Source organism: Poecile atricapillus, chromosome 3, assembly GCF_030490865.1.
Source record: "Poecile atricapillus isolate bPoeAtr1 chromosome 3, bPoeAtr1.hap1, whole genome shotgun sequence".
Classification (NCBI taxonomy): domain Eukaryota; kingdom Metazoa; phylum Chordata; class Aves; order Passeriformes; family Paridae; genus Poecile; species Poecile atricapillus.
The window spans coordinates 18423275-18437900 of NC_081251.1; the positions used below are offsets into that span (position 1 = coordinate 18423275).

General features: G+C 35.4%; 1 protein-coding gene across 3 annotated transcripts in view; it reads left to right on the forward strand.

The window, feature by feature from the left end:
- The window catches only part of EIPR1 (EARP complex and GARP complex interacting protein 1), a 75193-nt gene that overhangs the window by 28401 nt on the left and 32166 nt on the right, over positions 1–14626 (forward strand). For all 3 annotated transcript variants that reach the window (XM_058836106.1, XM_058836107.1, XM_058836108.1), the window contains one exon: positions 7969–8125. In XM_058836106.1, coding sequence (XP_058692089.1) covers positions 7969–8125 — 157 coding nt within the window. The remainder of the gene's footprint in view (positions 1–7968; positions 8126–14626) is intronic.

Below are 14626 nucleotides of genomic sequence, written 5' to 3' on the forward strand. Positions count from 1 at the left end.
GTTTTATTTCTTAATTCTATTAAACTTGAAGAATGATGTTCACATCGATTGGTAAAGAAGAGTGCTGTTTGTCAGTGGAGGGGAGGAGGGTTCTGAACACTAGCTGCTTGTTCCTGTCATACCGAGAGCACTAATGGGCACCAGCTGGGCTGTAGCTATAGCAGCTTCACCACTTCAGCCTTGCACAGCACGAGCTGCTGTGGCAATGCTGCAGAAGGGCCTCCTGTGCAGATTTAGGAAGTACACACTTCAGTTGTTGTTCCCTGGGCAACAGAATAACTGCAGACAGCTGGCTTTGCACCACCTGAGCTGATCAAAGAGCAAACCCTGTCAGGCACTGATACTTCAGCTCCTCCAGCTTCAATGTGAATGTCTGCAGGCAGTGATGTAGGAAGCATTGTCATTCAGGTTTCAAGGTTAAGCACATGGGAACAAAGTAGAATGACAGCAAAAAGTAATATGAAAACATCATTGCTGTAGATAGTACAGTCAGGTGTGTATAGCTACTGATGATCAAGAGTTAACTTTAAAATATTAAATTAGTGGTGTATTTATAAAATGTGTTTTGGAATTATTCAGAAAGAGACTTGGAAGCTAGCAATAATTGGCTGGAATTTGGGAGAAGGAAGAACAATCAAGGGTGATATATCGTGTGTATCATTAAGAAAGACCATAAAGAATGATTGAACACAAAGATTAAAGTGGTGTGTGAAGTGATATTACTATGGAGGACCTATATCTGGTCTGCTGGAAGCTTCTGACAGGTCAGGACTTCAGCAACATATGCCAGAAGCATGACAGGTGGATGAGTGAACAATAGTGAACTGTAATGTTCTCTGATGTGGAACCTATATAATTCGGATTAGGATCCACTTGAATATGTTGAATAAGAGTGGAGGGGTGAGAGGGGCAGGTGGTAGCTTTTCTTAAATGTCCATTTAAACTCTTTTCTTGTACTTCTTTTATATTATAGTAATATCTTCTTAACAGTTTGCTTGAGGGGTGACATCTTTCTAGAGGGATGCTAACTTGTTAAAATACTGTTTTAAACTTTGTTGCGAAATAATAAAGATTGTTTTTAATTACTCCTCTTAAAATAAATTTCTCCTTTATTTTTTTCAAGTATCTGTATTTCCTTCAAAAGGTAATAATAGCTTCCCTTTTGGAGAAGCAGCTCCAGTGAGTGAACAGGGTGAGGAATAATACTGAGTTTTAGCAAGTCCTAGATCTGCATTATTCCACACCAGGCGAACAGAGTTGGTGTGTTTCTGAATGTATTTAGTCTTCATTTGCTGAAACTGCAGAATATTGATTAGTATCCACACTTCCACTGAGGGTTTGGTTTTTATATTCCATATACTCTTTGGATTTTTTGTATTTCATATTTGTTTTAGTAATATTTGATTAAAGTCTCTCTAAAGTAATTTCAGGTGGGGTTTTTTTGCCTTTTGTTTTGTTGGGGATTTTCTTGGTTTGCTTTGGGGATTATTCTGGACTTTTCTTTGGTTAAAACTCAGACCACTAGACTTTGAAGTAGAAGAGTTTCTTTCTCTAGCTCTCTTACAAAAAACATATTTGAGGAGTGAGAATTTCAGTAATGCATGAGAAAATAATGAAATTACTGGGTTGTTTTCAATTAGAAAATCACAGGTCTAGCATAGCAAGTATGATATTTTGTTCATAATAATATAAAACCAAATAGACGTCTAAGTAAGTGCCCTTACTCTCTATGGTGACAAATTAGACTGTGTATTTCTTGTTTGGCTATTCTGATTTACTACATCAATCAGTCCAGATATCAATTGGTATCTTAGTATGTTTACTGAGGTTTCATGTTAAGTCCATTTTGAAGCTGTTATTTATTAAAGGGAATAAATTAAGAAGACTTTATAAACAGAATTCATGATATCTGATGCTCAATTTTCTTCTTTGTAATTTTGCAGTCTGTGTCATTTTCTGAAGGAATCTTTATAATAATTTTGAATTACTTAAAATTTTAGGTTCTTCTGTCTAAGTCTGGAAATATTACAAAGCTTACTTCTTTCATTCTGCAAGTCTTCAACTATAGGAATTGCTGATGCAAAATCAAGAGCAGTATGAAGTGCCCAGGCCATCCCTTCTAGCTTAAAAACCTACCAGTTCATAAAAAACAGTAATTTTCTACAACAGCAGGAGTGACTTTCAGTGTCCTGAACAACTTTATTGCATCTGGAATCAGCAGTGTTCTTATTTCCATAGATTTTTGTTTTTGCATCCAATCCAGAAATGATTGTGTAGTTTTTAAGGAATGTCTACTGTGTTCCAGCAGCAGCAGTGCAGTGAATTGATTTCTTGTGCATGAAGGAACTTTATCAAGGAATAATAGGTACTTGTAGTTAACTGTACAGGTGTGTTTCTTTTTGACCTCTGGTTAGTAACTTCCTCTTATTTTTAAATTTCAGGCAGATAATTTTCCCCCAGGCTTATTTCTTTATCTTAATTTAAGTTGGAGCAATTCTCCAAGGGGAACAGTGTTTGGAGGAAGATAAATGGGATGTCCCACCAATCTACAGCTTTTGCTTTTTTTTCAGTGTTGGAACCAGCTGGTAGTATAAAGCTAAAAATTGTCATGGAAATAGTCCTCATTGAGCAGTTCTTTTGCGTGCTTCAGGGAAAATTGGTATTGATCGACCACATTGTGACCCTTTGCAAATTGTACAGTCTGCATGCAGAGCGTTTTCTCGCTTACTCCATTTGTGAAGTAGACACCAAAGATGGCCTCATGTTCTATAGCCATGATTATCTCTTAGGCTTTGGCTGAACTCAACAAAGTTTGAACTCAGCAAAGTTTATTTCTTACGTTTGATTACTGTACCTTTATTACTACCAGCTTCATGCATAGTTGCTTCCTAATTCAGTGCTGTCAAAGTACAGGATTACTTGTTTATTTCTTAAATTCTGCTTTGCTTGTTTGTAAGCCAGGATCATTTCAACAGAACTGGGTAGATGAAACTATGTGCAGTCACTCTAGCAGATATTATACTCTGTCCAGGAGATAATAGTGGTGGACTTGGGGAAATAGTGGTTAACAGAGGGTTGTTACAGTTGGAACAAGTACATTTAGCTCCATACTTAGCTATACCTAGCAAAAGATATACTGAAGATGTATGATGAATTAGATAAGGGATGAGGAGGAGCAAATATTTCCCCCTCTTGAATGAGGAAGAACAAATATGACAAAGATTCAACAGTTCATTGTCTCATTTCTGGATCATTTTACGTGAACAATGTGTGAGGAATACGAGACATCCTTCTTAAAACCTTTGACTTATTCCCTATGAAAGTTCAATAGTGCTTAGTAAACCCTGTAACATTTTTCTTAATACACTCAGTGATAAAACTTAAACAGAACCTTATCTATTCTCTTCTGCATTGGTGCTGTGACATAAATAAAAATTCTTGTTTAGGTATGAAGTAGAGATGGTTTCCAACTATATAAAAGAGGCATTCCTTTTAAAGAAGGCATAGAAGCACAGCATAGAGACACTGTTTAGCTTGGTTTTCATTCTTTTACAGAATAACTGGCATTGCCACTTAAATATTAGTTTCACACTTGTCTTTTAGCATTTTAAAGAGAGAATATGCGAGCTGGTAGATAAAAACATTGTCATTTTTTATGCATATGTGCAGTAATGTGATGTGAAGATAGTAAAAGATGGGAAAACCTGGAGTTTCTCTTTGCCTGTAGGCATTCTAGATAAGCAGTGGCACTACAGAGATGGTAGTGAAATTACCTAGTAACACTGGATTTTTAAATTTTCATGTGATTCCTTGGGAAATAAGGCTATATGGGTAATGCCACAAATACTGTGTACTGTTAATGAGCTTTTCATGTGGCCATGGAAAGCTTGTTGTGGGTCTTTGATTTCTGTGCAGTGAGAGTTCCTGTTTGTGTTTATGGATTTCAGTAGGTTTGTAGCTAGTGGTTGTTCGATTAAGAGGAATGGTGACCTAGAAAAAGCTCCACTTAATCTATCAGAAGAATGACACTTTAATTCAGCACTTAGATTTGACCTCTCTTTTCCAAAGGAGAAAATGGTATATTTTAAAAAGTTCCTTATATAAAGGTAAATTAAGCCTTCCTTTAGGCCAGCCATATTTAAAATTACTTCTCTGGGTGGCTGTGGAAATTCCATTTTGGTTTCACACATCTGAGAATTAATAAAGTGTGAGAACTGTCCAAGGAGAAGTTAGTAGTGCTCTTAATAAAGTCTTTCTTCTACGGATTTCAGCCATGTATCTAATTCCAGAATTTCTCCAAAGTTTAAAATTAGAATATTTGCAATGCACATACAGTTCAAGATGGATGGACATTCAGCAGCTGGAAACTGGCCTGTCACTTTCCCTGAGCATCACCAAACCCAGCTGAAAGCAGACAATAATGTCTGTGCTGAGTGTTGAAGTTTTGTGCTTGTTGGCTTTTAGTGTTATCCCTTTCTAATGTTCAATTTAATTTATCTCTCACCACTCATTCCAGTGAAGTAAAAGAGGCATGGAACTGCACAAAATTCTGCATATGAAATTCTTCACCAACTTGTACTTCAGTTTTCAAACCTCCAAAGTGTTACAGGAGCCTGGATCACATCAAGTTTCTGGGGGATTTTTCTCTCTCTATATGTACACATACATATATGCTTATGCTTTGGCCTCCCTCAGTCTTCAAAATAATGCTTGTTTAGTTGTTTTAGGCTTTTCAGTCTGGAAATCTAATTGTGCAAGGAACTAATATTCCAGTCTTAAGAAGGTAAAACGTCATTTCAAGGCTGTCCTTAAGATTGTGGTGCTGTGGTAAGAGGAAAGATGTCTTGAGAATGTGTTTCTCCTCACCTCCCTCCATGTAAAACCTTTGCCATGCAAAGCAGCAATACTTGAAATGTCAATCTTTTTATGGAGTATAAATTTGATGTTGCACTTCAGTCTTTGTTTTTCAGTCTTCCCTCAACTGATTTGGCTTATGTGGAAGTATTTTATTTGTTAACGATTAGAATTCATATAATATGGTGCCAGTATAGCTACTCATTTGTCTTGCTTCAGGCAGGAAAAGGAGAGCTCAGTACTGTGGAGTTTATTAAAGGGATTTGTTTACTTTTCTTTCTGGTATTCAGAAGAAAGGTAAATTTGTCTATTGTATATTTTTAAGTTTGTTGCTTTATGTGTGTGTGTGTATGATACGTTCTCACTGCTTCTTGAACAGATGCAGGGCATAGAAATGTTAATACATGTGCTCCAAGTTTTACCAACCACAGTTTGACATAATTTGGGACCACCTAGCCATCTACTAGCAAGAAATGTTGAAACCATGAGAATGTGGTCTGCCGTAACTTTTCAGAAAAAATATTGTTTAGGAGGTGGTTATGCAAATTTTACAGGCAGCGTCACAATTATCTGAGAATTTTAAGAAAAGTGGAGTAACAGCAGATTTTTGTAAATGAAATAAAAAGTCTGAATTGAAACAGAACCAGGATAATGAATGATCATTGTTGGATATTTCTGCACATGTCACACCATGAGAGTGGAAAGGCCCTCTTTGGTTTCTGTATTCAGACACCTGCTATGTAAGATGACCTTCATAATCTCATTATACTTAAATATATTCTAGTATATATCTAGTAATTTTAAATTTATCAAAACTGAACAATACTTAAAATCAGTCTGATCCTTTTCAAAATCTGGCTGAATAAATATTTCTATTTGTTAGCTAGCTTGTCAGAAACAACAAAAAAATCCTCAAAAAAACATCAAAAAAACTTCAGAACCAAGCAAACCCAAAACACACCCATCCATCCCAAAACTACTTCAGAAGTGATAGCTGATTCTTCATTTTTAATTATATCATAGATTGTACTGTAAATTTTAAGAATTTATCTCACCACTGATTACTAGTTGAAACCTTGTTGGTTAAATTTCAACTAAAAAGAAAAAGGTAATATTTATTAGGTACTTCTTGGGGAAGATAGGACCTATCAGTGCATTGAAAAGTGTTTTGTGCAGGCCACTTTTTTTTTTTTTTTATTCTCTTTCCCGAAGATTAAGTTTCTTTGTGTAATTTTAAGATTCTCTTTAGATTTGTAGTGGAGTTCTGGAGAGGAAAGATGGCTTGATGAACATGTAGTTTGTTTTCCATGATTTGCTTTTATGGTTCTCTGCCATGATCTTGATAATAGTGGAAAAGCTAATGCTTTAAATGCATGGTACAGACCTTTTAGAAGTTATAATCTACCAGACACTGTTCATTACTGTTCTGTCACATTGAAGTGAAACATTTGATAAATCTCCCCTTCTTACTGCGCTTTAAGTTATTTATTACTTGCATGGTGTACAAAGGACACTGTATGTGGATTTGCCCTATGCCGAGGAAAGGTAGCCATCCACTGCTGCTTTCTTCTCTTTCTCAGTGGCACGCAGATCTAGAGTAAACAATTTGCCTGAAATGATTCAGAAATAGCTATTTAGTTAGCATGCTCTACAATTAGTTCAATTAAGTGTTAATAAATAAGGAATTTTCTATCATCTTCAGATGTATGGTCTCTTTTTACTGTATTTGACTCAAATATCAAGTGATTGTGTGTTCTGAATTCATATCAAGTCCTCCTCCTATCCCTTTCCTGTCACAGAAATGGCCTTTTTCCCCCCCTTTTTTCCTACAGGTTTGTCCGAACTACCTTTTTTTTTTTTTCTTTTATTTAATATATCTGCAGTTTAAACACTCTTGTATTCAGGACTTACTATATATCAGATATAGTCCTATTCTTCGTCCTAGTCTTCGTCCTATTCTGTGTTGTTTGGGTGCCTTTTTTTCTATATAGAGTATCCAGATTGGTGATATTTGTAATAGCTATTTTTTTCTCCATTGCTACTATTTTAGCCAGAGAAGGCCTTTTCAGTGTCTTTCCCTCCTCTTGAAGACACTCTCCTTACAGTTACTGCCATTTTCCTTTCCCCTGATGAAGTTGGTCACAATTGCTCACGGCTCTATAATCAGATGCTCTTGACTAAAATCAGCTAAAATGTACTTTGAGATAGAGGCCTCTAAAATTACCTCAGAAAAGAAAATGTATCTCTCCTTGCTGCTTATCCTCTGGACTTCTCATTTAGCTCATCTCACAGCCAGCAGTCACTCCCCTGCTTTTGCTTACCGTGGCTGTGACTGGTTCCTTTGTTTCTGCTGGAGTGGATCACACCAACCCGTTCGTCTTCAGTGAACCTGGGACCAGTGGCTGGAACAGCATGAACATATGCACTGCTGCTCTGGTCTCCTCCCATTCTGCACTGCTACAAATTGCTATATTGGGTGATGGGCAATGCCATATGTGCACAGACCGTATGGTATTTTCTCCTCCATCTACAGTTGTCTTGTTCTTCATAACTTGTAATACTTGACTATATGCATGTTAGTTCAGTTTCTCTTTTTTTGGAAGCCGTTTTTATTTGCTGGGGTTAGAGGCATGTACTTACATGGGAAACATAATTTTGCAATAAACAGTTACTGGTAGTAAAGGATGTGAGACAATTCTCTGGATTAAACTGAAGATAGCTGTTAAAAGAAAATGTTTAAATGATGTCTGTATCTTTACTGTTTAGGAATCAAACAGTGTAACTTGTGGGTCATTTTCATTAGCATTAGTATGGGGAATGAAACTTGGAAAATGTGTGTCTCAAAGAGTTTTCATGAGCACTGAATTTTCCTTTTGTTCAGGGAGACACACATTAAATCGTGCTAATTAGGAGTTTTGCAGCAACTTGACTGCTAACTTGAGGTCTGTGTCTGTAGCCACATTCTGCATTCTTTGAATTCATCTTGGCATTATATTTTTAAATATTTCAAACAGCAGATGTGCATTGCTTATAGATTTGTGTAAATGTTGGTGCAGTGTGTACAAAATACGTCTCCCATACAATGATCTGTTGACATTATTCTCTGTTGCTTAGCTTCAGACACTAAAGTCATGACATGTGCTGCTGTTTGGAGGATGCCGAAGGAATTGGAATCAGGCAGTCATGAATCCCCTGATGATTCATCAAGCAACACTCAAACCCTGGAGCTACTCTGTCACCTTGACAACACAGCCCATGGCAATATGGCCTGGTAGGATTCTGCATATTTTATACTCCTAGAAAAAGCCTGAAGGATAGACCCATGCTGTTAGTTTTGTGCAGATTTATATTGTAGAAGCTATGCTATGCACTTTAAAAGTATTCCATCTTAAAAAAAAAAAGTATAAATGGGATTTTTAGTCCCAGATGTTTCATAGATTAAAAACATTTATTATAGTCCTGCAAACACATATGGAGTAACAGCCTGTGTACTGTTTGAAAGTGTTTTTCCCCACCTGCCCCCATCTAAAGCCTTAATGCATAAAGGTATAATACTTAGAATTTGAGTCTTTTAATGGAATATAAATTTGATCTTGCACATAAGTTTTTCTTTTCTAGTCTTCACTCAACTGATTTAGCATTAAGTGTGAGTAATTTATTGTTTCATAAGGATAAGAATTCATTATGTTATATGGTGCCTGTGTAACTACTCTTTATCTGTTGTATGACTCAAGACAAGGAGAGCTGTGATACAGCAGAGGTTATTACAGAAGTTTGTTTCCCTTTCTATTATTTAAAAGAAAGTTAAATTTGTTCATTGTGCGTTCTCAAGTTTGGTACTTTATGGATGTGTGTATATGATATGCTCTCACTGCTTCCTGACCAGATGCAGGGCATATCTTAAGTTTTAAATATCCATTTCTAGCCACAGATTTCTAGTTTGAGTATTGCAGATTAAATTTTAACCAAAGAAAAAGGGTAAGTTGAAGGTAATATTTATTAGGTGATTCTTGAAAAGATAAGACATATCAGTGCATTCAAAAATGTATAGATGACTTTTTTCTAAGATACGGGTTTTCTGAGTGTTAAATTTCTTCCTAGTAGTGTCCTTTAATTCTTTGCTACATACTTTGATAATTACATACCTTGTAATTATTTTATTATTTTAATTCAATTTTTGTTGATGCTTTTTGATATTTAATATTCCAAGCTATATTGGAAAGAGTTTGTTTTTTGTTTTAGTCTTTATCTTTTACCCTTTTAAGTTTTGTGCTTTTTGTCTTATAATTTTCCATAATTGGTTTCTATCTGATGTTGGAATGCCAGAATTTTATATAGCAGCTGGGTAACTGAAGGAGGAATAGGAGGCACATCACTGCTTTTTATCAGGATGCAAATTATATGAATGCCCAGAATAATTTCTTTTCCTCTAATAACAGTTTATAACAAGCTCATGCACAGTTTTCAGTCATCTGCTATCTGATTGTGTTCAGTACTTAGTGCTTACAAATATCTGCTACTATTTAATGTCGTTTATCTATGTGCATATGTATATATATGCATAGAGATTTGAAAATGTCCTGTGTTACAGAGAGATAAAAGGTGTAAACAGAATGCTTGGCATTCGTACTCCTCACATCATCTCAGGCAAGCACAGCTGAGTTAGAGGATTTTGTTTTAGGGTAGACTTTTCTATTCCTGTCTCACTCATATTGGACACAGCTCACAAATGAGTAAATTAGGCCTTTTGTGCTAAATGTGTTGGAGACCACACCCCACTTACTGGTGTGTTGGCTACAGCTAACAATCTTTGTATTGCACTTCTTAGGTGTTTAGAAAAACATGAAGCTATTTAGACACTAAGGGTTCAGTAGCTGAAACCAAATGTAAATCAGAAAAGCAGTTTTCTTCAAAGCAAAGTGAAAATACTTTTCAAACCACAATGTAAGACCGCTGTTCTAGTGTACACAATCACTATGAGATCAGTGATGGTCTGGCACCATATACTTGCAGTAAGAAGGATCTGTCATTTGCCTTGCCACTAGAGCATGCATACCCTTTACATTTTGCCAGGTAAACCACAGGCTGAACACTGGACCTGAGTTTAGTGTGACCATGTGCACTTTAAGGAGGTTGTTTAATCCACAGCATGCAGTAGAGCAGTGTGAATGCAGCCATGAATGGTTGGATACGGGCTTCATTTTTTAAGTTAATTTCGAATATTATTAGTCAGAATACATGCTAAAAAAAAAAAAAAAAGGATAAAAGACTGACTTCTATCCTTATGTGCTGGGCCTGGAAGAGTGGGCAGAGATGCCTGTACAGTTTAAAGATGCAGAGTGTAATGCTGGTGTCAACCTTCGTGACAGGGACTCCAGAGAGCAGCTCTGAGAAGATATCAGAAAGATATCTGGAAGATATTTTTTGTAAGTCTTGGTATCCATAGCACAGATGCTTCATGAGATTTATGGATCTGGTTGCAGATCATAAGTAATTGAGTTTTAATTGTAAATCAGGAAAAAAAGCAAAACTATCTTGCACATGCAACTGATCATGTACTCTGGCATCTACTACCCTCCTCTGGGGCTTTATTTGCTTGTAGTTTTGCTCATGTTTACCCTGCTCTGCTTTGTTCCTTATCATCCTTTATTCAAGGTAAGCCTGGTAGCTGAAAAATTACCTCAAAGAATTTTCTGTTTCTAGTATCATGCACTAGGAAACACAAGGGGAGGATTTTTTCCGGGTCTGGTGTGTCAGGTGTTGGTTCTGTTCAACTCTGTACTGATGATAAGACCTGATTCTGCATTTTTTTACCTTTATCTCATCTCCTTTATGGAATGCTGTGTTCCAATGTCTCTGAAATTTCTTACTAAAAACCAGCAAAGGCATATTTAATACCAGTTCTCTTTTGTGAACGAAGACCAAAAGTGTTTTCAATCGATTGTGACTAAAATCTTAAACTTTGCTGGTGTGTGAACACTGTGCTCCTCCCACTCAAGAGCTATTGAACTAATTTTCTAGTCTTGACAAAACCTTTGGCAAAAATCTAATCTCCAAGACATAATAGGCAAGTGAAAAAGAAATTTGCTTTTCTACAGTTCCATTTTATCTGGATTGCATGAGGTACTGTGTTTAAAAATGAAGCATACCCCATTCATTTTTAGTTACTGAGATTGTTTACTGACTCCAAGCTTTGAATTTGGGACTCATCATTTTTACTCAAACTCTTGTATGGCATAAAGAGAGTTCAGAAAAGTAAACAGATGCTTAAATTAGGCCAACAAATAGGCTTGTTAATTGTTCTGTTTGATTCTAGCCTAAGATTTCTTCATCCTCTGCCTGCTGTTCCTCATATAAGCCAAAATGGAAAGATCTCAAGTGCAAAAATCCTGAGTGAATTACTTTCAGTGCGGTAAACCCCAGATACAGAAATTTGTGTGTTTAGAAAGGAAAAAAGTCTCTTCAATGAAGTCTTTCTGTAGATAAATATATGTATTCACACAGAGTTAAGCCCACATAACAGTAAGTATGTTGATCTATGCAATGTTGTAAGATGCAGTTAAAGGAACTTTCCACTGGGTGTCTTGTAAGAAGCAGTCCCAGGTTGTGTTTGCATGGGAGAGCCCACAGAAACTGGACAGCAGTTAATGAGATTTTGATTATTCCTCTAAGTGCAGATTGGAGGAATTCTTGTCTGTTAAACCCCTGAAAACTCGTATTTTAGTATTTAGCACAGTAACCTACTGTTCTATTTCTCTGTCAGTTTTGCTGCAGACTTTTCTGTAGTAGACTTGACAGAATAGTCCTTGGAGAAAGAAGATACTACAAGCCATAAGAGAAAGTATAATCTCTGAGATCTTGAATTTGTAACACAGCAGAGAGATCCTCCTGTATCAGCTGGAAGCAGGCTTGCCTCTCAATGTTTAACATCCTACTTTTTGCTTTCCAAAGGTTGCATGTATAAAATAGAGTAGATCCTGTTCAGTACTAAGCTATGTGTTTCAAAAGAGAGGGGAACAGGTGAAGTAAGTTAGATTGTGATCTATGGAATAAATGTGGAATAAAATGAAAATAAGGGGAAAGTGTTAGATGAACAGTGAAATACAACTGTAAAGGGAAAATGAATGGAAGTTACAGAGACAATATAGGTGGAGGCTCAGTTCTCAGGTGAGGAATGAAGAATTCATGTTTTATATAGAAAACAAGAGCTGCTAAAAATTTGTTTGAAAGGGATGAATATGTTAGGAATAATGATAGATTACTTCATTAGGCTTCTCTACTAGCTCAGGTTGTTTGTTTTTTTTTTTGTGTATCCCACTCAATCAATTCTAGATATGAACATGCAAATATTACCACATCTAAGACAATGTAGGGAGGAAGAAAAATTATAAATTTTTCAGAGTCACAGATGTTTCAGAACTCCAGGATGTTTATCACTAAAATATTAAATTAGAACTTTGAACTCACAAAGGAGAAAGTTATTATAAATGAGCTATTCCCACACATTTTAAATACTTAGATTTTATTTGGTATTTCATTGAAGGTCTCCAAACAGAGTACAGAGAAGCACCGTCTCTTCCTTGGCCATACGTAGTACAAATCAACCTCATTAAGGTTGGCTTTTTACAGAAGTACAAAATTTGCTCTTATAGTCCTTTCAATTGAGTAGAGATTTAATTAATTTAAGATAAAGAAGATTCTGTACATAACATTTTATTGCTTTCAGTTTTATCATGTTCATTCCATTAATGCACACAGTCACCTGATCAAAGTTAGGCTCATTTGTAATTGATACCCTGAAGACAAATTACTGAAATCCAGTAATGTTTTACTTACGTTTTCAGCCTTTAAATTTATTAAAAAAAAAAAAAAAAAGCCCTCAGAAGACAAACCACTCCAAAACATTTTCAAGTGAAAAATCCAAGAAGTAGGAGAATCTGAAACTCAAGAGAAAAGTGAAAACGGCGTTTTTTCAGGGCTCTAACACTTGCATGCATTATTCAGGTATCACTTCTTTTTCCTTCATGATGTTGGTACTTCTTCTACAGTACTCCTCTATAGGCTTCAGGATATATGTGTAAAAGTTCTGCCATAGGGTTTCATTAAAAAAAAAAAGTCTAAAACAATTTAATAGTCTGTAGCTAATGAATATAAACCTGAAAGTAGCAATACTTTCAGAAGGATTGTATGGTCTTGAATATGTGGTACAGTAGCTTTTAGATATGTTTTATTGCAAAAACATGTAATAAATACAGTCATAAGTTTTTTAACGTTAACACTTCATATGTTGCAGTACCAGAAATATAATTGTGAGGACAGAGCTCCCTCTGATATTTGCATAGAGGTTTCTTTGAGAGTGTCAGGACTGTCAGCTGCATATTCTGGTGTATAAACTGAACTTTGTATTTTCTGGGGGGCAAGGGTTTTGTAACAGCTGCCCAGCAGATATTAATTATATCTTCACATGATGCACAAAATTTCAGAGCTGTCTTAAATTGTCAGCATTTAAGAATAATTCTTCCACACTTGATTCATTCTATTTATTCCATCAGCTACTTCTGATATTACAGTAGGTAAAGAGACAGTTTTTTTTTTTGCTTGCTAAGTGACAAGTTGTAGTTTCACTGCAAATGTATTTTAACAGCTGCTTATCTGTACTGATAATGCCCTTTGTATTCTGATCTATTCTAAATTGGTAAAAGTTTAAACTGTATTTATGTCCCTACTCTCTTCATAATTCCATGTAATCCTGAATTCTTCATAGGATTTTCTTCTCTTGAATCTATGATACTTCTTTATTATAAATAAAATCATCTCTTATATATAAATCCAAATGTTCAGTGTTCAACCATTCGTTGTCTTTCTTAAATTTTCTCTCTCCTTTTCCACTTTTGCCATCATCTAAAATATGTCTCAAACCAGCAGAGTAATTTAGAGCATTAATTTTTTCATTTTCATTCCCTTGAATGTTTGTGGTAATTTTGAGTGCTTAGTATTGTGCAATTTTAGAACTTTAAGCTCTTCAATGTAATCACTTTTCTAGGGAATAAAGGCGATTCATTAATTGGATACTGAAGTAATAGAACTCTGTATTATATGCCCTGTTTATTATGTTAGCTTTTAATCAGCATTTATTTGACTTTACTCATGTAAAACAGAGGGAAACTTAGACAAACAAAAATCTGACACTGAAGCAAATACTAAACGGAAAAATATTTATTTATTCATTTTTGTGAACTTACTATATGTCTTTAGTTAACTTATAACTTCTGATAAGTTATATAGATTCTATATGCTTGAATGAAAATTAGTTTTTATGAGCTGTTGCTGTTTGTGTTTAGTTTGGGTTCATAATTCATGATATGTATAAAATAGTGCAGAAATTGTGTTACCCTGCAAGAAAAAAAAAAGGGGGTTGTAGAGTACTATATCACTTCTCCATCCAAACTGAACATAGTTTAGTTTCTGCTCTCACTATTTTTAAAAGGGGATTTCTTTGTCTTTGTAATGTCACTTAAGTTATTCATACCACTAAAAAAGAAAGGGTTGAAATCTGCCTCAACTGATTTTGCAGGTGAAATAGATACTTGTTTTTATTATGCTACTATTCTATTCTATTTATTCTAATAGTTTTATTTTCAGTCTTCCTGAATTGCTAAAAATGTTAGTGGAAAATGTTAAAGAAAAATGGTGTTGCAGAACTGTGAAAAAATTAGTTATGCAGGAAAAATTTAAATGTTCATGAGGAACTAACTGAACAGGTGCCCCTGTT